Source organism: Glycine soja, chromosome 19 (assembly GCF_004193775.1).
Source record: "Glycine soja cultivar W05 chromosome 19, ASM419377v2, whole genome shotgun sequence".
Classification (NCBI taxonomy): domain Eukaryota; kingdom Viridiplantae; phylum Streptophyta; class Magnoliopsida; order Fabales; family Fabaceae; genus Glycine; species Glycine soja.
This window is the reverse complement of record NC_041020.1, coordinates 46,346,124-46,370,362: the sequence shown is the minus strand read 5'-3', so window position 1 is coordinate 46,370,362 and position 24,239 is coordinate 46,346,124. Positions and strand designations below refer to the sequence as shown.

The window sequence follows — 24,239 nt, the reverse complement described above, 5'->3', positions numbered from 1 at the left end:
AGAACAGGTGCAATATAAGTATAAAAATCAAATGAAAGTAGAAGGAATAATTTAATAAGTTTGAGAACAAGTTGAGAATTCATTACATAGAGACTATATTATGAATTTAATCATAATAATTTATAAAAAAAAATAAATAAATTAATTATTAATAATTTTGTCAAAATAAATAATAACTAAAATGTACCAAGGTATTTTAATTATTAGAATATTATTTTATAACTATGACAATTTTTTTTATATATTTCATATTTGACTCGAAGTTGTTCATGAATAGCATTGAGAACCCAAGTGAAGAGACCATAAGGATTCTAAAACTAAAAAAAAAAAAAATTATGTCCATGATATTAGTGTAAAATATGTCTTAATTTTGTTAGTGACTAATGTCCATTAAAAATATAATTAATCACCTTTCAGTTGGTTTATTTTTATAATTATATTTTTTTTTATTCATAAGATTTTATATATAAGATTTTGCTTACCAGAATAAAAATTCAATAACATTTGAACTAATAACTTATTAATTATAAAAGTTATTTTATGTGTATATAAGGAAATAGAAAGAAAAAAATTACTAATTTATAAGCAGAGACGGAGCCAGGAAGAAATCATAGGGAAGCCAAAATTTGAAGTTTATCTAATAAGTATATAAAAAATATTTTCGCAAAATATATATAAATTATTTATATACGTAATACAAATTAAAATCAGTTTATTAAGATTTAACACTGCAAATGTCATTTCTCATAGGAGTAATCATGGTTTTCTAATATCCAATTTGCTCTTTTACGGTTTATGTCATGACATGACATGTCAAAAATACATTGGAGCCTTCACAATGACAATGAGAACAAACATCCCTCAGTAATGGTATCTCTGGACCTTAAAGTGACGGATTTCACTAATTTGGATAAAAGGTGTTGGGATCATAACACAGTTGACTGAATCCATAACGAGTCATATGCTTTAGTTGCTAAAAGCATAGATGCAGTGTTGCGGATGTCATGGACACATAGATGCAATGTTGTGAAAACCAGACCGCATTGATCGGACCGACAACTGATGCTTTTAGCGGTGTGATCAGTCAAGTTTGGCGACTGGGGTCGGGTTGAACGCGTTTCTGTTTTGTTTTAAAAAACCTATGAACAACGTTGTTTTAATCCAAAATGGTACGTTTTTTTGTTTGTGATTGTTGCATTGAATTTGTTCACAGCTATGAAGCACCAATATTAACACGGACACGTAGATATATATCAAACACATTAAACTCAATCCAAACACGATTATGTTGGTGTTGGTGTCAGATCAAATATCGAACATGACAAGAGACTGAGATGTTCATATTTCATAGGTTCGCAGACTCCTTTGTTTCTTATACTCTCCATGAGCCCTGGTTTGTGGATCTCGTCATTACTGAAGGCTACATCTGTGGATCCAGTCGTTTGTTGGTTTGAAGCTGTGTGATCGTCATGTGGAAGCTTAAAAAACAAAAACATTATTTATAAACCAAAATGACTTATTTCCATTAACATAACGCAGACATGTTGGCAAAGATATGACAAAAATCAATATGTATATAGCATGACAACAAATTACGGTGTTTTAAGTTTGTGAATATTTAAACTGAAAATCAAGGAGTATGACTAAGTTTGGTGAACACGATGCGTGTGATTGTAACTCTTAATCCCTGATATTTTCTTAAATTCCTGTATATAAAGATCCCGAGAAAATATATATTTATTAAAAAAATAATAAACTTAGATATTGTAAAAGATAAATTTAGAGGATTTTATTCACACAAAAAGTCCTACTAAACTCTAGTATTTCCACTTGAATACAATTTTTCATAGCATGTCATCCATTCAAATATTATTTATTTATATATAATATTTTTAATATTTAAAAATATTACACCGACACATATTGCTTCACAAATAGAATTTACATATTATTAATATTGTAATCACAATAAACAATTTAAAATTTTATAAAAATTTGAAAAAATAAATATAATATCACTATCCAAATTCCAATGTTATAGTTAAAAACAGAAAGGAAATAACTTAATATGTCCAATAATAAAAATGGGATAAATAGGGCAATAGTTTTTTATATTCAAAATAAAATGTCAACGTCAGTAGAATAAAATCCACCAAAAAAAGATAAAAGGTGAAACAGATAAAAATATTTATTCTTATCAATTTTTAACCTGAAATATTATATTTAAATTTTAAACTTAATTGTAATTTTTTACTTGAAACTTTTAAATTTTTGACGAATTTTATCTTTAATAAATTAATTTCATACATTTTATCACAATTTTAAAGAAACATACAAATTTTATCTCCACCGTTTTACTCTTAACGTACATTTTTTAATCAATGAACTAAAATATGTTATAAATATATCTATAAATAGATATATCTTATATATATGTATCTATATATATTTTAAAAAAATACACAAATAAGATGTATCATTTTATCTATAGTAGATTCTTATTCTAATTTTTTATGCTTATTAATGGATAAACAATAAAGAATGAAATCCGCAAGTTCTTAAAATACATCAAATTAATTTATTGAGAGTAAAAAGTTGGGATAAAATTGTAGTGAAGCCTAAATTTTATGTTGATTCCTTTTTCCTTTTCTTCTTCTTTATATACTTGGATCAGCTGTTTAATAATTTGTGATAATAGTGAAAGAGAGTCTGGGAAGGTGTAAGGCTAAGGCTACTCTACAAAAGGATTGTCACGCTCCCAAGTTTCTTTCTCTGCTCACTCACTCACTCACAATACAGTGTATCTCCTTGCAATGCTTACACCTTGCGTTTTTTCGTTTCACTAATAATAATACTAATACTAATACATCATAACACCAAACCAGAACAATCAAAACAAACTTTCTCTGTGTCTCTTCAACGCAACAGCTAGGTTTTGTATTGCTGTTTTCCGTTAAATAATTTCATTGTTGCGATTTTGTTTTCCTTTTCTATTGACTCGACGATCGCTTTGTTTTGGGGTTTAGGGTTTATTATTTGCCATCTGCACAGTATTATTACTGAAAACGTGTGTTACGTGTGGAACATTGTCAGAAATTATATTGATTCTTTCACTGCCCTGTTAGGGTTTAGTGCTGATTCTTCCACTGGTTTATTGAAATCTTTATGGTCGTGGTGTGTTTAGGGTTTTATTTGAAATCTGCATTCGCATGACAGGGATGAGATTTGTGATGTTTCTACGTGCTAGAAGATTGGTTTTGATTTTTTTTTTTGTGCGTGCGTGGAATTATAGTATAGCCTGAATGTTGTTGATATTTTTGCAGGCACAATGGAGCGGAAGATCATTGATTTTGACCAAGGCTGGGATTATATGCAGAAGGGGATTACCAAGCTGAAGAGAATTCTTGAAGGAGCACCGGAAACTCCTTTCAGTTCTGAGGAATACATGATGCTATACACGTATCCTTTTTCTTGCATTCCGTTGTTGTTCCTGTGGTCTAATCTATCCCGTTTTAATGCGTAGTTTTGGATATCTTGTTGTTTTTCCTTAAGATAACCATCACAGAACCATTTATAATATGTGTACTCAGAAGCCACCGAATGACTTTTCACAACAGCTTTATGACAAATACAAGGATGCTTTTGATGAATACATTAATACCACCGTATGGAAATCTCCCCTGTTAATGTTTTTTTTTTGCTTTACTTTTTTGACTTTTTCATCAGCTCTTGCTTGATTTACTTTTCTGATATATAACTTATTGAGTTTGATACCCTGTTTCTGTTTTCATCTTCTTTCATTTTTAGGTTTTGCCATCTCTAAGAGAGAAGCATGATGAATTCATGCTGAGGGAGCTTGTCCAAAGATGGTTAAATCATAAAGTTATGGTCCGGTGGCTTTCACGCTTTTTCCATTATCTTGATCGCTACTTCATTTCTCGACGCTCCCTGGCTGGACTTGGGGCAGTTGGCCTCACTTGCTTCCGTGATTCAGTCAGTTATCAATCTCTTTTAGCTCTCTTATGATCTTATCCATGACTATGTGCTGAAGGGCAACACTACAGTCAGCTTTCAATGTGATACCAATAATTTATTTATACATAGTTGAATTTATACTAGATGAACCTTTTTGTAATTACAGGTTTATATGGAGGTACGAGTCAATGCTAGGAAAGCTGTGATTGCACTTGTAAGTATATTACTTCATATGCATGATATACTTAGTTGCTGATGATGACTTCTAAAATAACCATGCCTCATGTTACAGATTGATAAAGAACGTGAGGGTGAACAAATTGATAGATCGTTGTTGAAAAATGTTCTTGATATATTTGTTGAGATTGGTATGGGCGAAATGGATCAATATGAACAGGATTTTGAGGTACATATGCTTGAGGATACTGCCGATTACTACAAAAGTAAGGCTGCAAACTGGATTGAGATTGACTCCTGCCCAGATTATATGCTTAAGGCAAGTCTGTCTATATTGTGCCTTGAGAGTTTGAATTGTATCTAGTTAGTTGATATGCATAATAACTTTTCCCTGTTATTGCACAGGCTGAGGATTGCTTGAGAAGGGAGAGAGATAGAGTGTCTCATTACTTACACTCTAGCACTGAGCAGAAATTGGTAGAGGTCAGTCTGTTTTTCTTTTATATATATTTTTTTGGATGATTAGAAATGTACAGTTTTTTTTCTTCCTGTTATCTCTTTGAGTGTACTATTGCAGCAGAAGTCATTAGGTGCATGTTGATGATAATTTTAGAATGCATCGTGAGGGAATCTTGCACCTATATATTTGATACATGGACCATTGTAAATAAAGAGTTGCAAAGATTATTAAGTATTCAAAGCACATGTTATGTATGCTTCTTGCTTATCTAAGTTTGGGGAAGATTGTAATTAAAAAAACTGTGATTCAATTTTATCAAAACAAATATTTTTCTTATTGAAAGCTTTTTCCCTTTTACAAATTACTTGTTTTTCTGTTAAAATTATCTCCCCCTTCACACTTTGTTTTCTCATTTTTAATAGAAAGTGCAACAAGAGGTGCTGGTGATTCATGCAAATCAATTACTCGAGAAAGAGAACTCTGGCTGCCATGCCTTACTTAGAGATGATAAGGTACTTGATTGTGTTGCATTAGTTTGTTTGATGATGTTTTCTCAATTTATGTTTGCTTTAGATTTTCTACAGCTCAAAAACCAATTGTTTCCATCACCTTGCCATCATATTTGGGTTGTAAAGTAGTGACCTTGGGGTCACTTCTCTAATTCAAAATTAATGGCTAGGGATCCACATTGTGTCTATATATATATATATATATATATATATATATATATATATTACTACAACCCTAACTGTAAAAAATAGATTTAACAACCAGAATGATGTAGATTTTAAGCAATATTTGTAAATTGAAACACTATTATACAAATTACGATACCCTGACAATCAAAATTTTCAAATAAATTATTTAACAATATCATCCACGTGACACTTAATCATTTTACCCATTCATGTTTTTGGTTAAATTTCTTTTTAATTTTTTCTTTTTTCCCAGGTGGAAGATCTCTCGAGGATGTATAGACTTTACCATAAAATACCTAAAGGCTTGGATCCTGTAGCCAATGTATTCAAGCAGGTTGGTTTCTTTCGTTTTTGCATTATGCTTTGTGCTTATTTTGAGTCTCTGGTTTTAGTTCTTTTCAATGCTGTATTATGATGATTATCTGTTTGCAGCATATTACAGCTGAGGGTGCAGCATTGGTTCAACAAGCTGAAGAAGCTTCGAGCAATCAGGTTCAGCATTTGCTGCAACAGTGTGTTTTTTTGTTGATATCTTCTGCTTCTTGACACTTTCAGCTGATAATATATTTTTTTTCATTTTCTCCAGACTACTAGTGGTTCTGGCTTTCAGGAACAAGCAAGTCCCTTCACCGTGTTTTGTTATCATATATATATATATATATATATAATAATAGCTGGAAAGTTCTTAAGGCTAACCATGTGACATTTGCAGGTCCTTGTCCGAAAATTTCTAGAGCTCCATGACAAGTATATGGCATATGTTAATGATTGCTTTATGAATCATACACTGTTCCACAAGGTTTGTCGAGACAACTGAAGAATAACTTATTGAATAATAGAATGATTTATAGTTAATAAATAGTATATTTCATTTTGGCTGCTTTTGCAGGCATTAAAGGAGGCATTTGAGATATTCTGCAATAAAACTGTTGGTGGTAGTTCCAGTGCTGAACTTTTATCTACATTCTGTGACAATATCCTTAAGAAAGGTGGAAGTGAGAAGCTAAGTGATGAAGCAATTGAAGATACCCTTGAGAAGGTAGTTTTTAGGTTTTAGATTTTACATCCCTTATGATTTGTGTATTAAAAATTGCTTAATTTCTGCAGGTAGTCAAGTTGCTTGCATATATCAGTGATAAGGATCTCTTTGCAGAATTTTACAGGTAAGACTTAGGTTTTTTAATTGTAATATATACATTTTAGGCTTCATATTATCTTGTGAAGTCCTTAATGCATTTTATATTTACAGGAAGAAGCTTGCCCGAAGATTACTTTTTGACAGGAGTGCCAATGATGACCATGAAAAGTGTATTTTGACAAAGTTAAAGCAGCAGTGTGGTGGCCAGTTCACATCAAAGATGGAGGGGATGGTCAGTTGTCTTTGTCCTAGCATGCTTAGCTCTCCTTTGTTTTTTAATCAGGTAGTTTAACAATTTGCTTGAAATATGTAACTTTCAGGTGGTAGACTTGACATTGGCTAGGGATAATCAGCTGAAATTTGAGGAGTATCTTCGTGATAACTCACATGTAAATCCTGGAATTGACCTGACAGTAACTGTGCTTACCACAGGATTTTGGCCTAGTTATAAGTCTTTTGATCTCAACCTTCCTTCAGAGATGGTAAGAATGTCTTGCGGATGAGACTTGTTTAAGTTTCTGTTATTGTGATTTTTTTTGTGGGGAAGAAGACAAGATTTATTAATTCTTCTTTATTGTGAACTTTTTTGTTTCAGATCAGATGCTTGGAAGTTTTTAAGGGCTTCTATGAAACGAGGACAAAACACAGAAAACTTACTTGGATATACTCACTGGGAACATGCCACGTCACTGGCAAGTTTGATACAAAAAACATTGAACTAATTGTGCCAACCTATCCGGTAACCTGCCTTTCACCCATCACCTATGTTGAAATTTGTGCTACTATGGTATTTAAGATTTATGACCTTGTGCTGCTGGTTTGATAAGTGTTGCTTCTACTTCACAGGCTGCTGCCCTACTGCTATTCAACAATGCTGATAGGTTGAGCTATTCAGAGATTTTGACTCAGCTGAACTTGGGCCATGAAGATGTTGTTAGATTGCTCCATTCACTGTCATGTGCAAAATATAAGATACTTATCAAGGAGCCAAACAATAAAGTTATATCTCAAAATGACATCTTTGAGTTCAACCACAAATTTACGGATAAAATGAGAAGGATCAAGGTCTGTGCTTACTTGTAGCCATACTTTTCATCTTTTATTAGATCATTAGATGTAGAAGCTTTGCTAGCTGGGTTGTGCATCCTTTTCTCCCTGTTAAGATACTAAATCTGGCACTTGTTAATGATAGATACCTCTACCACCAGCTGATGAAAGAAAAAAGGTAATTGAAGATGTTGACAAAGATCGGAGATATGCCATTGATGCAGCAATTGTGCGCATTATGAAGAGTAGGAAAATTTTGGGTCATCAACAACTAGTTTTGGAGTGTGTTGAGCAGTTGGGCCGCATGTTCAAGGTATAAAATGCCAGAATTTTGTTTATTGTTGTCAATGTGAAAGTGGTTTTAATGCAGAAAGTATGATAATCGCTATAATAGCTGAACGATTTTCTGAACCTTCTGAATTTGCATTTTTATAGCCTGATATCAAAGCAATCAAGAAGAGGATCGAAGATCTCATCACTCGGGACTACCTGGAAAGGGACAAAGATAACCCAAACACCTTCAGGTATCTGGCATAAATGGAAGTTACTAATGTATAGAGTGGCCAGTGTTATGGCCTGCAAAAAGCACTGGGGTTTGCCTGAATTTAATTCTTAGGGAAGTACAGTTGAAAATTCTTAAGGTTACACAATTCTGTAAATGATCGTAGCCGATTACTTGATTCAGAAGCACCAGGAGCGACTTTTTTTTGGCATACTTGAATTTTTAAGAGCTAGTTTATAACAACATAGCGAAGCAAGATATCGTACTAAATACGTTGCTTTTCTTGGTTACTTAAATGGGAAGGGGAGGTGGCATAATGAAAGATTGAACCTTGATATTATAATACCTAAGTGTTACAAATTGAGGCAAGCTAGTGTGGCTCATCGGCCGTTGTTGATATCATTTGGTTTAGCAGTATATTTTCGGGCTTTGGGATTAATTGTTACTTTTTAATCAACTTATTTCGACTTTCATTTTATCAGAGAAATGTTTAGCGTTGTGTGGTGTGTCACACAACAGAAATGTTTAGTCCCTAACTTTTTTAAAACAAGACAAAACAGTCCCTAAAATTATAAATCATTAATCAATTTGATCACCCATTATTGTTATCATTTAAGGTCGTTAAAAAAGTTAAATCGAGTGACAATTAACTAGACACATATTTGTGATTGATTGGTTTTTTCTTTTCTATATCTTCTTTCTTTGCTCATTAGTTTTTTTTATTATTATTTACCCAGTGAATAAATGGCACCGTAGTACTCATTTGATCTTATCTATCCACTTTGGAAACTATGCATGTTTCACAACTTACTTTTAGGGGTTATTGTGATAACTGATAGAATTTCTCATATATTAAAAGACAAATGCAAAAAGGGCGAAGGAAGAATAAGAATGCTGAGAAGGAAAAGTCGATTATTATTCCACCAATTTTTACTCATTTTCATGCCTGTGATTTGATAATCTCGTATGTTTTTGAAAAATAAGTAGTTTTTGAAGGAAAAATAAGTAGTTTTTGAAAATAGTAAACTCAGACACTTGCTAATTCAGCCTCTTTTTTCCTTGTTCAATTTTTTCTTGCTATTTCTTAATTTTAGAAACCAAATTGATCAATTATTTTAATTTCAGATAATCAATGGTTAATTTACAATTTCAAAAATCATTTCACTATTTTATTAATTATAAAGATATTTGATGGATTAATACAATATAAAGACTAAATTAGCGAGTGACTCTAAATTTATTAATGTGTCTTGTCATATGCATAATCTATTTTTTTATCCATAAGATCCAAAAATTAATACCAAAGAATTTACTATAATTCACATGTTTTACCCATCAAAGGAGATCTCTTTATACATACATAACTTTCATATAAATTACATGTTCTAGAATAAATTTTGCATCCAAAATAAAAATGGCCAGGCTTTACAGGTATACTTTAGCTAGCATAGAACAGGTACAATATTAAAGCAATAATATCATACTTAAGGGTTTAGCTAACATGCTGATTGTCATACTTAAGGATTTAGCGAACATGTTGATACAAATATATGTTGAGAGTTTTATTACAATTATTAGCTTAAAATTTTAATAATTTTGTCTTAATTCTAAAACTGATTTAATTTTTTAGAAAATAATTTATCTCTTTTGTTATTTTTTTCTCTCACTTATCTCTATTAGTCTTTTAAACTCATCTTTTATCACCATTACTATCATCCTACTGTCATAATCACACATTGCCACTATCATTATCATTATTAGTAATATAATCACTCTTTTTATCACTGTTATCATTATTAATGTTATTACCACCATTAATAGTTACCATTATTACACTACTATTGTTATCACCATAAATATCGCCACTATTTTTCATTACCTCTACCATCATTATCAACACTATTATCATCAATATCACCATAATTTAAGAGAATTATTGACGGGATGGGAGACTAAAATTTTCAAAATCAATGAACTAACAATCAAATTTTAACTTACGAAAAAAACAAAACTGACCAACAAAAACATATTTAACCCAAATAAGTTAATCCAAATTACGTACAACAATGATAGATTCCGTTTGTTTACTATTTTCAAAAACTACTTATTTTTAAAAAAAATGAAACTTGCTTAATAAAAATAATTTGTGAAACCCGTTTCTAAAATCATTTTTCTTTAATTTTTAAAACAAAAACATTACTAAATTGTTTTAATTCTCTATTATTCCTATGTTTTTTTCTTACACTTCACATTTTCCCTTCTATTCTCTAAAAACTAGGCTTGAAAATCATCTAGAAATATTTTTCTTAGGAAAAATAAAACCACAATCAAAGACCCATAATCTTACATTAAACTATTTTCAATTCTATACTGCATATAAATTCACAAGATGCACCAAATGGGACTCGCTACCAAACCTAAAGGATGAGAGATTCTCGTTTACTAAAAGGTAGATGAATAAAGCAATGTAGTATGTACATTATAAGAACAGGTAAGTAAAGTCAAATTTTAAAATTAAATGCCCAATACTATCAACTGTATAAAAAAATACATGTAATACTGTTGACTAAGGGAAAAGCAGGGGGAAAAAATAGATAAAAAGAACTCCACCAAGGTCAGTTACAGACAGATTTGGCCAGCTCAATTGTAGCTCTATCTGGAATTTACCTCAGTTGCTCAAACCTGCAACCACAGACACTGTTAGGTTGGCATCAATCAATCACAAAGTGCATTGCGGAGTGCTAACTAGAATATGATGCTACCATACACCCATATAAATACCCGCATAAAGTACAAGCAACAAACCAGAAAGCAAGTAGAAAACAGGATATATTCCATAATGAGGGGGCAGCGTCTTAGGCTAGGTAATCAATAACTCGAATGACTTGTATAACCCTATCTATAGCTCTGGTAATTAGTTGCTGTGCTTATGCTACACGTGTGAAATGCCTGACAATCTTGACATAGATAGTTGCAATAAACGTTGTAAAACTAAAGTTCTTGTATGACTACAATCAATGTTGCCCACTTGAGCCATTTCAGAACAGGAAACTAGTTAAACTTAGAAGACCAGCATCTAGAGGTGAGGCACGTTAACGCATATATGTAAGGATTTGTACGCTTATCCCTTTGATGTTCACAGATAAGATTCTACCTTTAAAATAGAGGCAAGTTAAAGGGTCTGATTAGTATGCCTATACTAATAATATTTATATATTAAAGTAATTAAAATTAAAGTTAATATGAAAGTATATAACACTTTCATATAAAAAATTTCCCAAGCAGTGCACAACTAATAGTGCCAGTTTAGCAGTAATATGATCATCAAGAAATATGCCAATGATCAATTGATCATAGTGCCAAAATACCTGTCAGATTCTGCAAGAAGACAGCAACCAGCTTGCACTGTCTCTAACTTGAATCTATAATGTTTATTTACACGTCCACTGCATCCCTTCACGGAAAAGCAACAGATGTAATGCAATCAAGAGTTAGAGATGCTTTGACATTCAATTGACTATCAAACAAAACGCATTTTACAAGACATGCGTAGTTTTATACCTATAAGTTGACAATCCATTTGCAGCTAATTGCCTGCCACTTTAAAAAAATGCTTGCTGTACATCCCTCCTTTTCTGTTTTCAGCTTGGCCTCTATCAACAATAAAATGAGTAAAGAGTATTGTTCTACCACTAATCCTGACATTGTACAAGACAACCTGCATATAAGTTGAGATTCAAATCAGGAAAAAAAATGGCTATTAAGAAATAAAAAAGTTACAGGAACAGGACATGTATGCCCTCATATTAAGAAAATGCCTCACATTAGCCTGGCTCTCTTTGACTTTCCTTTCTGCAGAGATTGGACAAGAGGAGAAAGTGCAGTACCCACTGGTAGAAGCATGATTGCAGTAATGCAAAATCCACAACTACCTCTCACCAGAAATTACAACTTTATACATTTACACATTGACAAAATAATAAACCCTCCAGAATGAGAAGAGGACAAAGATAGCAAATAGTTTCAAACTTCTAAGTCTACCCACATTCACCTATTATATCTTCAATTCATAATCTGGATGTAGCATCTTTCCGCACAAAAAAGTAGCTCAGAATCTGCATTACAGAAGTTTACTTCCAAGTGCCTCCCACGTATCTCAAGGTTTGCAAAGAGCTTATTCTTGTACACAACAGAGAGCAACTGAATTCCTCTGACTGTAAACTGAGACTTCCATCTGTGTAAGGCAAACATATGATAAAGACAGTAGCTTTCACCAGTTGGCAAGACCAGATCAAGATCCAACAAAATGAATCTTTCCCTTCATAATTTAATTCAGACCGTCTTTTTGTCAAAGTGAAGATATTATACATGACCAAGAAACACATGTTCTTAACGGGCTAGGATCATCTTTTGATTAAATGGATCCTTTAACGATTAATGGCCTCCACAGCAACTTTTACCAAACGTAGTAACTCCTCCACATCTTGAAAGCTAAAATCAAGAGCCTTCTTGATAGAGGAGATACCATCTGCATTCTTGTCCACAGCCAGGCTTGAATTAGCAGCTGCAAAAGCATTCCGTGATTTCCTTGCGGCTTCCATGGCAAAATTAACATCCTGAGCCTGCAATTGATAAATGTCTTTAATTCCAATATATCATATGCAACCTAATTAAGACACAGTCAACGAAGTATGTAAGTTAACACTATAGTTGTTGGTATGGGCTTCCCTTTTGGCATGACTGTAATAATTGTTGCAAACACTAAAATCACAATCCAGATCACAAGACCAAGTGATCTGATTTTATAGAGCTAACATGCCCTACCAATCTGAAGTAGGAATAGAATTGGAATCAAATAGGATCATAAAAGGATTGTACCTATAGCCTATTGGATACCAGATTTTTATTTGCAGAAATTTTACTCGTGTACAATTTGAACGAACATTGTAGGAATAAGATAGCCTAGCCATTAAGAAAATAAGATCATAAAATCTATTATTCTATTTCCCACTACCTAAAATTTAGAACGGATTCAGTCTTAAGCACAATCTTAGTCATCTTTCCTTGATGATCTACTTCCTTTCAGTTTTAGGAAGTTAATTCCTTCATTTGGTCATAATAGGAAATACTGGGATGCTTAGAATTCGAACAGTTGACTTATTTGCATATTTCTTTGGCCCAGGCTATTCTTAAGCTAAAATAATTTACTTGTTTTACTGTGCACATATATTTGACTTCTCTTTGTTAGACTAGCCATCAAAGGTTAAATTAAATCTACACATTTGGTGGTTATGACTACATTTCTCTCCTTGTGAAAGCTCAAAAAAGGAATCATTAGGTATTTTCAGTCAAGTTAAAGGTTTACTGTAATTTGTTTGTTGCATTTTTTAATTTGTAATTTTATTAACAATGTAGCACTTCTATAGTTCTATATTTTTGCAGGAGGCTACTACAGTCCTATACTAAATAAATTCAATTCTGCAAATTCCACCATAGATCCTAAATAGTAACCATATTTCACAGCACAATCAGTGAAAGCATTGCCTGACATGACAATCACTGAATTCAGTAATCAACGAGCCTTCAGAATTTCACATTACTCTGAAGTAAAATTTACGTATGCATTATCCTTCACTGTGGTTTCCTATCAAGTTTCTAAGGCTTTCTATGTGAGGAAATGGGTGGCTTTTGTCAAGATCATTATTCTGTGAATAAGAACTATATACTTACAAAATTGAGCAATCGCACAAAATTGGGACGATTTCGTGCAGAAATAACATGGTTTCCAGCTACTTGGGGCGAATTGACACTCTTAGATATGGTGACCTTGTCGGCCGCTGTAGAGTTGTTAGCATTGTCTACATCAGAGGCAGATGATGATGGAGACTCGCCTGAGAAATGAAACAAGGTTAAAAAATAAAGACCAGAGTTTAATCTACTCTAATTTCATCACCACAATGTCAATGGAACTCCTGAGAAAGAGAAACAGTAGTCCACTTACATGACATGATAAAAGGAAAAACAAATTTTAGACATATTAATATTAACCAAATTAACCATATCTAACTTTTCTTCTACCTGTTCTTATTCTTCTTCTCTTTTTCCTTCTCCTGTTCATACATTTAGTGTGCATTTGGTAAACAAAACAATTAAACATTTATTTAATAAAAAGTTAAAAACTCATCCCATGAGAGCTTATTCATAAATTTGACCGTGAAGCTTACTGAAATTAGCTTAAGATAGCTTATTTTGATAAGTTTCTCCATGAAACTCATTGAAATAAACTTAAAACAGCTTATATGGCCATAAGCCTGAATAAGCTTCCATAGAAACTCTTCTAAATGCCACCCCCTCCCCAAATTACAGACAACCACCAAAGAGGATATGTATCCATGATCAAGCCACATGTAGAATGCTTGTCAGATGAGTGATGTTCAGATAATCCATTATAATGAATGAGACATGATATTTTTTCTACAAAACTATCAGAATATTTTACATTTAATTGCCAAATCATCAAAATGGAGATTGGATTTGGTAGGATATCTAGGACAAATTCAAATGGAAACTGAGAACTTCAGAAAGAAAATTGTTGCATCATGCAAATGGAGTGAAAATCAAGTAACAAAATTCATTACCAAGAGGAGCCATTTGCAGTGCTGTCTGCAACTCATGCCGATCTCTGCTTGCACTAGTGTGTGAAGAATATACTACCCTCATATATGCTACCTCCATGCATTTGTAGGCAAGAGCAGCTGAAGCCATGTCTTTTGATTTCTCGTATTCATGAGCACAAAACCTATCAAAAGGAAAATATTAAGATGGTGCCAAAATAAAAATATTCCAATCATAAAGGTTATGATATACAACATAAAATCAGCCTAAAGATATAATTTATGCAAAGCACAGTAATAAGGTTTGAAGGCATGCTTGCAAATTGCAACCTAATAAAACAATAGATGAAGGAAAGAATATTTACACCAGCATTTTAAACAAAGGAAGACAATATGATCTTTAAAACAAGTTAAAGCACAATTATAAAGAAAACTGTTGTCTTACTCGCACAATTTTGCTGTACTACTATAAATTTGCATTGATTGAATCATCTCATTGTGTTTAGCATTATCATTGTTGCCAGATTCTAACAGAGAGGCTCCATGAAGAAATTTGAGGGCTGCCTCGAAGTAAAGACTAGTGCCCTCAACGCTGGATCCAGTATTCTGTTTGATAAACCCAAAATTGGTAAAATAATTACAGAGAAGAGCAAAAGCATAAAAATCTAAAAGGGACTGCGTAAAAACCTTAAGACGATCAGCCAGATGTTTTAGATCTTTAGCTTCTTTCAGAGCATTGTTAGCAGCATGGGAGGAAGAATCCCTTCTAGCTGGACTAGGGGCATCAAGCTCCTTGGACTTGTGACCATTAAGTATGGGATTTCTTGAACCAATTTGCAGATTTCCATTTTGATGGTCAGTCTTTTTCAATTGCTTCTTTTGTAACTTTGACACATCATCAACTTTGGAAGGATCAACTTCCATATCTCCATTTCCTTTAAGTAAGCCAACTGGTCGTGGGCAACGACCTAATATCTCAACTTGAGATCCTTCATATGGCAATGATGACAATGGCTTCCCTTTTCCATGTACTTCTTGATCAGTTCTTTCCAAAAGAGACCTCTTTGTGGATCTTTCAGTATCACAGTCCGGAAACTGATTCTGAATAGGAGCATGAAATACCTCCTGTTTGCATGGGGCATCTGTACTAACATCCTGAAAGTCGTGACCCCGATTCGAGTGATTCTCCTTATTCCTGCTCTCATTTTTTCCTGTATAATCTTTCTTGCCAGCATGTATAATCTCATTTTGGTCAGGCTTGAACCCAAACTTCTCCTGCAACTTAATTTTTCCATCCTTATGTTTTGCCTCATGTAGAGGAGACTGATCTTTCAGTTGACATGGAGAACTAGTACTCTTGACCTTATCTGCATGGGACTCTGACTTACAGCTGTCATTGACATTGTTGTCCTCCAAACCTGATTCTATGCCATTTTTCCTTGCTTGAGATGTAGTAGCATAATAAACATCAATCTTGTCTTCACCAGGATGATTAATCTGCTCTGTGCCTGGATGTGTCCCATCTAGGACTATAGTGTCCACACCCCCATTGGTACAATAGCTGGTTGTTTGAGCTTTAAGTTTAGTATCTGACATGTGATTAACACCCTTGTCCTGAAAATCTGACCTATGGGCAATGGTGAAAGATTTATCCTTCTTAGCTGTTCCAGATCGATCACTCCCACCATCATCCTCATGATCTGAGCATCTTCTTGGACTATCCACAGCAGCAATATCATGAGGATCATCTTTCCCAATAATTTCCTTGTTTGTAAACTTATCTGCATTTGAAATTCTTATAGGTGATGAAGAAACTGATTCCACAGGTGAGCCTTTCACTTCCTGGAAGCTGGCTTTGGTTTTATGAGAGCCAGAAACCTTAGAAGAGCTTGAAGTGGCAGCAACAGAAGCATGTACAGACCCCAAGTCCCTTTTTGAACAGTCCATTCCATCCAAGCTCCGGTGTGACAAACTGCTCTCAGGCTTTTGCCTGAATTTCTGGGTCTTTGTATGACTAACTTTTTTGTCAGATCTACCACTGCCTTTACTGGCACTTGATTCTTTACCTTCATATTTTGAATTTTTTGCCTTCTTTTCCTTCCTGGAATTACTAAACTCGTGCTCAGAAGTTTTGCTCTCCTGTAGGCGAGGGTTACCAGGGCTGTAAGTTTGAGCATCCTGATACCCCTTCAGTTTCCTCTTTTTCACACTACCAATTGAATCACAATTCCCCAGATCCAGGGATCCCTCATCCAAGGAACCCTGACCTTTATCTTTTGTCGTTTCAGCAGAAACTGGCAGCCTGTCTTTTCCTGATTTGGAGTCCCGCAAAGAGGAGGGGTCTTTCTGTCTATGTCGATCTTTGCCAACTGAGGTATTTGGAAAAGTGCTATTTGAGCTATGATCACCCACCTTCCTAGTAGTCCCACTCTGTTCTACAATCCACTCTTCATTGGTAGAATGAACCTTGTCACTCTTAGATTTCTTGGATGGCCTAGAACTATCTTGATCAGGGTCCTTCCTGCTTTTGACTTTCATATTCTTCGTATCACCTGAGAACAGATTTCCAGAAATGAACATAACATCATATAAATTTAACAGGTCTTTGAACATCTGCACATTAGTTAATACAGAGGAGATAAGCACAATGAATATGTGGTTCAAGTTACCTCTATCAGAATTGTGCTCCAGCATCCAATGCTTATTTTTGTGTTTGTCTGCTGGAACATCAGCCTCACTCACAACAGGAGATTTGTTCACATCATTTAAGCTCCTACTTTTCACTGCTGACTGCCAGTTTTTCTTAATAGAATATGATGATTGAGAAAAGCTGTCTTTATTTATAGAATTTGATCTCTCTTTCATAAGCTTTTTCTTGCCCCCAGGTGCTGCATGCATATCATTATTTAGTTGGTGTTGGTAAGGATGCTGGGACATTGCCATGGTTCCTCCCAGCATAACACTGCCGGAGACATTCTGCAGGTTACTTTGACTATCAAGAGGAGGCCCTTGATATAATGCAATACGTGCTTTAGTGGTTTCATCCTCACTAAAGCTACATCGATTCATGTCAGGCCTGCATATTTATGCATACAACGTTAGTTTGATTTATAAAACCTTGTACTTGAGTGCTATCCATTATAATGAATATAAGTAGTTCTCAATCAATCACACCTCAACCTTAACTCCTCAAGAGACTGGGGCCAGTTCCAATTGAGCTACAAGCTCACTCATTCTTAGGCCCGTTTGAAGAAACTTCTCTATAAGCATTTATAGAAGAAGAAAATGAAAAGCAAAATGAATCAAACTTCTTCCATAAGTTAAAATCAACTTATGCACTTCAACTTTTGGATATGATAAATGAGAGCTTCTACAAAAGTTTAAGTGCATGAGTTGATTTTAACTAAAGGGAGAAGTTCAACTCGTTTTACCTTCTTATTTTCTTCTCCTTTATGTACTTATGAAAAATTTATCAAAATAGGGCATTAAAACTTAATTATGGACATATATATTTAAAAGATTTAGACACTGAATCAGAACTTACAGCCAATCAAGCATACTACATAGCCACTTTTCAGGTAGGCTGTCAAGATTTGTTCCAACGGGAAGAAGACGCCATTTCTGACACCGATCACACTGTACCCACTTATCGTCCATCTCAACAGGAGGTATCATTACAGGAATCCCTTTACCATTCTCTAGGTCAGTGCCATTGGCATTTCCAGTGCATGAGATATTTGTGGCTGTTTTAGGGTATATTTCAGCTGTGAATGGCTTATCAACTTTCTTACCACCAGATCTCTCCTTTGCTCCATAACTAGTCGTAGGTGCACTCCTCTCGACCACCTCAGATTCCTTCAGTTTTTCTCCATAAGGGGTCTCCAATGAATCCAGTCTATCCTCCTCATCTTCCAATTCCCCAAAGAAATCTTTGTAAGTATCTCTAGTCTTTCCAAGACTTTTTTGTATTCTGGCATCTTCAGTTTCATTTCTTGATGCAGAACTATCATCAGAACTCTTTTTTATTTTAGGAACCAAAGAGGATCCAACCTTCAAGTTTTCTTTTTCCCTCTCCATAACCATGGTGCCATGACTTCCCTTTGGCTTTTTCTTACCCCCTGGAAATGGATGTTCTACACCATCTTGTTCAGAGAGGTTACCTCTCTGATTAGCCTTCTTAGGTGGCTCTTCAGTGTTTGGTTCTGTCCTAACTTTGGAAACATTATTTTCAACTATCATTGAGTTGAAATTTTTATCTCCCTGGTGATTTTCCTTTACTGGGTAGTCATCAAGAGAAACCTTATCTCCCACAACTTTTCTTCCTGAACTTCCCTTTGCCTTCTCAGCAAAACCATTCACCTCAGTAGACGTTGACTCCATCCGTTCCTTTTGTCCCTGATCAGAGAAGGTTTTCTCCCTCACTATAACTTTGTTGGCTTCCTTCAATGAATCACATTGCCCATCCACAGCCTTAACCAAGTCATCACTGAAAGAATATGAACTGGATAAAAGTGGAAGCTTCATAGTTTTTGAAACTAGCTCCTCCATAGTCAATGCATCTGTACTTTGTTCCTTTCTTGACAGCACTCCAACATCATTCCGAGCATTCTTCTTTGTAGAGCCCTTGACTTCCATTGAGGATTCACAACCCTCCAGAGATTTCATTTTCCTCCCACTCCCACCTAACAACTTTCTGTCTCCCTTTACATTATTAGATTCGTACATGTCAAAACTTTCTAAGTCATCCATATGAACAGGACCAGGGATGCTATCTCTAGCATGTGTTTCCTTTACAGTTAACTCAATGGTATCATCGGGAATAGGTGACAATAGCTGAGGGAGGTCTGTCATAATCTGATCCAAGACACCAAAAAATATTCAACCTAATCTTGTCAAGTTCAATCTGAAGAGAATAAAGGAGAATCAAAATGCCAGAAGATAATTCACCTGAAGGATAATGGTTGGAGATTCAAAAGGAGCATCTTGAGGACCACGAGAAATTCCTTCACTTTCAGAGGGGCTGTCATCTAGTGATGATGATGGTGACACATCAAGCCCAATTTCACTGTATATTGCAGCATTTTTCCTTGTTGATAAACTATCAGGACCCATTTTGATTCGAACCTTCAGTGTCTTCTGGTCTGATGTGCTAGAAATTTTTTTGTTTAGAGACTCCTGCTTAGAAGTGGATGTGTCAGCCTTAGTGGCTGTCATGTATTTTTCTTGATTAGTTCCATCATCTAAAGAGAGACCCTTGTTTGCAGCCATCCTCGAGGAGTTACCAGAACCTGGGCCAAGTCTTGATGACTGAGTTCCAGTTGAACATTGTACACCATCCCCCTGCCCACCCTGCATGGTACAAAATCAATTTGAAATAAGTCGAAAATGAAAAAAAATAACATGAGAGCAAGTCATAAAATCTCATATACAGTCATCAATTTAGTTAAAGAAATTTACCTCCGGTTGCAAATTATTGGGAGATCTGGGCGTATTTTGACTATAATTTTTGTGTGGAGTCCTTGGATGAGACCAAACAGGAGAGCGCTGATAGGTGGGCAAAAATGATCCATAGCCACCAAATTTTGCCCCTGTCATTAATTGTTTCTCGATATCATTAGAACCAATAACTATTTAATGTGTATGCCTACATTAGATGGGTCATGGTTCTAGCAAGTTAAGACTTACCCAGATTCTCTGCAGACACCCCACCCTCAAAATCCTTCTGAAAGTGTCCCAGAACATCTTGAAGTTTTTCATCCTAAGGGAAAGAAAATTTGAAATGTAAATCATCGAGAGAAAAGAAAGAAGATTAGTTATCAAAACAGGAACGGGGACTAAATCTGACAAAATCCAACAGATGTAGACATATTTATGATTTATGATATAGAAACAAACAGCATTCTATAATGAAATAATGGAACAACTTAAATGTGCCACGCAGCCATCTCACAGTTGGAACGATTTTCAAATTAAGGAAGTTCCTTCAGTACACACAACTTCTAAAACACAAATTTTATGAAGCAGAAACGTATTTCATGCTGTGTCATAATTATAAATGAGAATACAGACAAAACAGCTCCACCATATCGTTTGGCACTTAGTGGAGATTATATACAAGTCTAACTGAAGGAACACAGCACACCTAAACCGTAAACATCAATTTACAAAAACAAAAGCACATAAAAAAACCGAACATTTAGTTCTTCATGAAAGGAAAAAGATAAAAAAATCAAACGAGAAGTGGAAAAAAGGGAAATTAATTGTTTACAGCAACAATCTGATTCACACAGCATTTCCATACGCCGATCAAGCAGATTGATCAGAAACATCCTCAACAACCCAATGCATCAAGTTGACATCACAAAGATTTAAAATCTTCTACAACACCCTCTAAGCCAACTACATATCAAATCTATTCAACTCACAACAAAACACAATTCAGCACTACGCACCCCAAAACCACACAACCAACCGGAAATAAAATTCAGGCCATGGATCTAACAAGTAAAACAAGTGAACATCAATAATTCCAAGTTCCAAAACCAACAAAACTATACTCAGAACACCAGGGCAAGCAAAATCAAGACAAAAAGGCCCTTACAATGTAAGAGAGGGAAACATCGGGATCAACGGTGGCATCATAATCTTCATGGTTCTGAAACGAGCACGCCTCACCTTCCTCAAGCTCAGACTCCACCATCTCTTTCCTCCCAGCTCCCAATCCTAACCCTAACCCTAACCCTAGCCCCTTTATTGCATCCCTACCTCCTGCAGAAATCATCCAAAAACATACAACAAAATACAAAAATCAAACCCTCTAACTTAAACCTCCGCATTGAGAACCCTTCGTCCCAATCAAAATCCCACTCCCTCTTCGATCCATTCCTCAGAATCAAAAACCCACCCAAACCAATCACCCCCGCAAGTAATTTGAAAAATTCTACACGATCGCGAGCTCCCGTAGAAATCACAGCCTTAAATTTCACAAAAAATAATTTATTGCAAAATTGAAAGCACAACCTCCGATAATCGAAAAAACAATAAAGCAGTATTCGATTATTTGGAACGTTGAATCTTAGCCGGGATCGATCAGAACACAGTTTGTCTTTCTCTCTCTCTCTCTCCCTCTCACCGTGTCTCTGTTTTTGGTGAATACAGCAGCCGCGTTTTTTTTTTCTTATTTTTTCCAAAATTGTTTATTTAATTTTTCGTTAAAAAACAATATTTTAATCCCACGGTAGGAGAGAGAGAGGGAGAAACTAGTTGTGATAAGGGGGGAAAAAGGGCGAAAGAAACCATTTTACCCCTTCGCTTCCTCGTTTTTATGTTTTCGCTTCAGACCCTCCCCATCTTACAACCTTGTCCAAAAAGTATCACAACATACCCAAACCTTGACGTGGCGCGTGTTTTTACTTCCCTTCCCATTTTTTCTACCACTTTTTTTTAGTTTAATGACTATGCACCTGATTTCTATATTATTCATTAATCAAATATCACAAATGATATTATTTTTAAAATAATCATGGTAAGAAGTAGGCAAGATGTCTTGGTGGTGAAATGGTAGACATGGAGACTCAAAATCTCGTGTTAAAGAACATGGAGGTTCGAGTCTTTTTCAAAACATAATATTGAGATCTCTTATTGAATTGGAATAAGTTCGGCAGCGAATCAAGAAATCTTGGTGATCTTTTCTGTCGAATGAATGGATAATCTGTTTTGTGGCAATAGACCCGAACCCATGAACCTGTCTCAAATTCGTACTAATCTTGACGGAAAAAATCGAAGTTGATCGGGAGCGAGATCGGATTGTCTGTGATAGTCAAAGTAAAAGTAAGGTTTGGGATAGGGGATGAGATTATTAATACACAATCCGAATCCGCTCCCAAACTCGTCCCACTACTAGTTAATTTACTAAAATATCATTACTTATCTATAACACGCTAAAACATGAAACTATTGAATTGAATTTTATACTTGTGGTGGATTGAATTTTATGTTATCATATACAATCTAAAAATATGTTATGATTGTTATTTAAAATTATATTTTTTATTCTATGAAAATTATTTTTTTATAGAACTTTATAAGCAAATCAGGGACCGGAATGGGGTAAATCTACACCTCCATTGGAGTAAATCTCCTAGTAAAAATTAACTTCATAAATTAAATAATCATATAATATTAACCCAAAAAATTGATGCAATGATATATAAAAATCACTATATGCAAAATTTTCTCGAATCAATGGCAATCACATATCATGAGCAATATCGATCTTTGATCCAATAGATTAAAAGACACTTATAATCTTTCACTTTAAAAAAAATCATGTAATATTATTTTACATCTAATACCGTTAATGCATAACTTTTTTATATATAAATATTTTTAGGACAATCTACTTAAAAGCGGCCAAAACTTAAATCCTACCATATTTAATATAATAAATTAGTTATTGATTCATATAAGTACGTTGGATTACCAATATGATATAATAAGATTGATAAATAATCATATATTTTAATAATTAGTGGTGTGATAGCATGTTTAAAAGAATATCTATCAAGAAAAATTAATTTGTTAAAAAAATAGTTAGGGGATTGCTCTGCTTTAAAATCATGGGTATCTACTTATATAAATTAATAAATAGTAATTATTATACAAGACACGGTATAATTTATTATAGTAGATAAATTATACATGATTTTGAAGCAGAGCAATCCAACTTTATAGTTTTATTAACATTTATTGTTAAAAGATTTTGCTTTTCTTTTTAGAAAAAAAGATTCTGCATTCTAACTAATACTTCTCAAAATATTACTGTCTGTTATATTAATGTTACTGTATTTTTTTTTTCTTGGCAGCTACATACATTTGAAAGGGCATCAATGCGAATTGAAGGGCGTCAAAGAATGAGTGAATTTATGAATAACATGTCTGACATTTATGCACAACATTTTGATAGGTCTGAATATTGTATCTCTAAAAATATGAACACGCCAAAAGTATAGATTTGGTCATGCTTTCGTTCGTTAGGGTTCGTTAATTTTGTGAATTGCATGTCATGCCAAAAGGTTACACGGAGGAGAAAGAATGTTTGAAGTATGGAGTATGCTTAAATTGATGAAGATTGTTGGGTCTGTACCATTAAATTTATTTTTATGAATGTTCCCAAATACTTTGAGCAAATGTTCACAAGATGCATACATTTGTTGTTATATTTACATTTACATGTATTTCTATTTTTATTATACTCATTTACTGAGTAGTTTAGTTTTATATTTTATCAACAACTCAACACCTATTTACAAGTATTACTCAAGAAAATTACTCAAGACCAACCCGTTTTCTTAATTGGAAAGCTGTTTGTCCTTATTGATGGAGGTAACAAAATAGATTGCTATTTTGTTGTGTGTGTGTATACATGCATTATGCATATCATGTGTGAAGCAACAAATTCATCAATAGTTTTTTATTATTATTTATTATTAAAAACTAATTTAAATGTTCAAGTTTGTTCATTATTATTTATTAAAGAAATCTTCACCTAAGTTTAAGGGATTGTCGGGGCATGGCGAATCGGCCCCAACCTTAAAAAGATTTATTTACAATTTTTTTAATGTTGTTA

At 34.1% G+C, this 24,239-nt stretch overlaps 3 protein-coding genes across 5 annotated transcripts; 2 read left to right on the top strand and 1 right to left on the bottom strand.

The window, feature by feature from the left end:
- Positions 1–2,659: 2,659 nt before the first annotated feature.
- On the top strand, positions 2,660–8,396 carry LOC114400368 (cullin-1-like). 2 transcript variants are annotated; one of them, XM_028362803.1, is made up of 20 exons: positions 2,660–2,800; positions 3,324–3,459; positions 3,566–3,665; positions 3,808–3,993; positions 4,142–4,189; positions 4,268–4,471; positions 4,558–4,635; positions 5,035–5,124; positions 5,564–5,644; positions 5,743–5,802; positions 5,897–5,926; positions 6,023–6,109; positions 6,200–6,349; positions 6,418–6,473; positions 6,560–6,680; positions 6,769–6,930; positions 7,044–7,187; positions 7,295–7,513; positions 7,641–7,808; positions 7,931–8,396. In XM_028362803.1, the coding sequence occupies exons 2-20, from the start codon at positions 3,329–3,331 to the stop codon at positions 8,030–8,032; spliced, it is 2,217 nt and encodes a 738-aa protein (XP_028218604.1). In that variant the 5' UTR covers positions 2,660–2,800; positions 3,324–3,328; the 3' UTR covers positions 8,033–8,396. The 2 variants fall into 2 exon arrangements, with proteins under 2 accessions (XP_028218604.1, XP_028218605.1); XM_028362804.1 differs by having other exon boundaries at positions 2,791–2,932.
- Positions 8,397–10,410: 2,014 nt separating this feature from the next.
- On the bottom strand, positions 10,411–21,907 carry LOC114399996. Of its 2 annotated transcripts, none has more exons than XM_028362233.1 (14): positions 21,213–21,907; positions 20,297–20,369; positions 20,069–20,199; positions 19,559–19,960; positions 18,156–19,465; positions 17,281–17,687; positions 15,299–17,163; positions 15,057–15,217; positions 14,636–14,796; positions 13,728–13,888; positions 11,821–12,619; positions 11,559–11,715; positions 11,366–11,451; positions 10,411–10,679 (listed from the first exon to the last, which is right to left on the bottom strand). In XM_028362233.1, the coding sequence occupies exons 1-11, from the start codon at positions 21,390–21,392 to the stop codon at positions 12,425–12,427; spliced, it is 5,046 nt and encodes a 1,681-aa protein (XP_028218034.1). In that variant the 5' UTR covers positions 21,393–21,907; the 3' UTR covers positions 10,411–10,679; positions 11,366–11,451; positions 11,559–11,715; positions 11,821–12,424. The 2 variants fall into 2 exon arrangements, with proteins under 2 accessions (XP_028218034.1, XP_028218035.1); XM_028362234.1 differs by having other exon boundaries at positions 11,366–11,443.
- Positions 11,590–12,357, top strand: LOC114399998. Its single transcript, XM_028362235.1, has 2 exons — positions 11,590–11,713; positions 11,819–12,357. The coding sequence occupies exons 1-2, from the start codon at positions 11,608–11,610 to the stop codon at positions 11,992–11,994; spliced, it is 282 nt and encodes a 93-aa protein (XP_028218036.1). The 5' UTR covers positions 11,590–11,607; the 3' UTR covers positions 11,995–12,357.
- Positions 21,908–24,239: the final 2,332 nt, after the last annotated feature.

Excerpts from the sequence above, each read along its gene's own strand:
- LOC114399998 (XM_028362235.1), top strand. The coding sequence starts at position 11,608 with ATGCTTGCTGTACATCCCTCCTTTTCTGTTTTCAGCTTGGCCTCTATC. Across the intron at positions 11,714-11,818 it reads TCCTGACATTGTACAAGACA|ACATTAGCCTGGCTCTCTTT; the intron begins ACCTGCATATAA and ends AGAAAATGCCTC.
- LOC114399996 (XM_028362233.1), bottom strand. The coding sequence starts at position 21,392 with ATGATTTCTGCAGGAGGTAGGGATGCAATAAAGGGGCTAGGGTTAGGG. Across the intron at positions 20,200-20,296 it reads GGTGTCTGCAGAGAATCTGG|GGGCAAAATTTGGTGGCTAT; the intron begins GTAAGTCTTAAC and ends AATTAATGACAG. Across the intron at positions 15,218-15,298 it reads ATCTGGCTGATCGTCTTAAG|AATACTGGATCCAGCGTTGA; the intron begins GTTTTTACGCAG and ends TTTATCAAACAG.
- LOC114400368 (XM_028362803.1), top strand. The coding sequence starts at position 3,329 with ATGGAGCGGAAGATCATTGATTTTGACCAAGGCTGGGATTATATGCAG. Across the intron at positions 4,472-4,557 it reads GCCCAGATTATATGCTTAAG|GCTGAGGATTGCTTGAGAAG; the intron begins GCAAGTCTGTCT and ends GTTATTGCACAG. Across the intron at positions 5,927-6,022 it reads GTTCTGGCTTTCAGGAACAA|GTCCTTGTCCGAAAATTTCT; the intron begins GCAAGTCCCTTC and ends TGACATTTGCAG.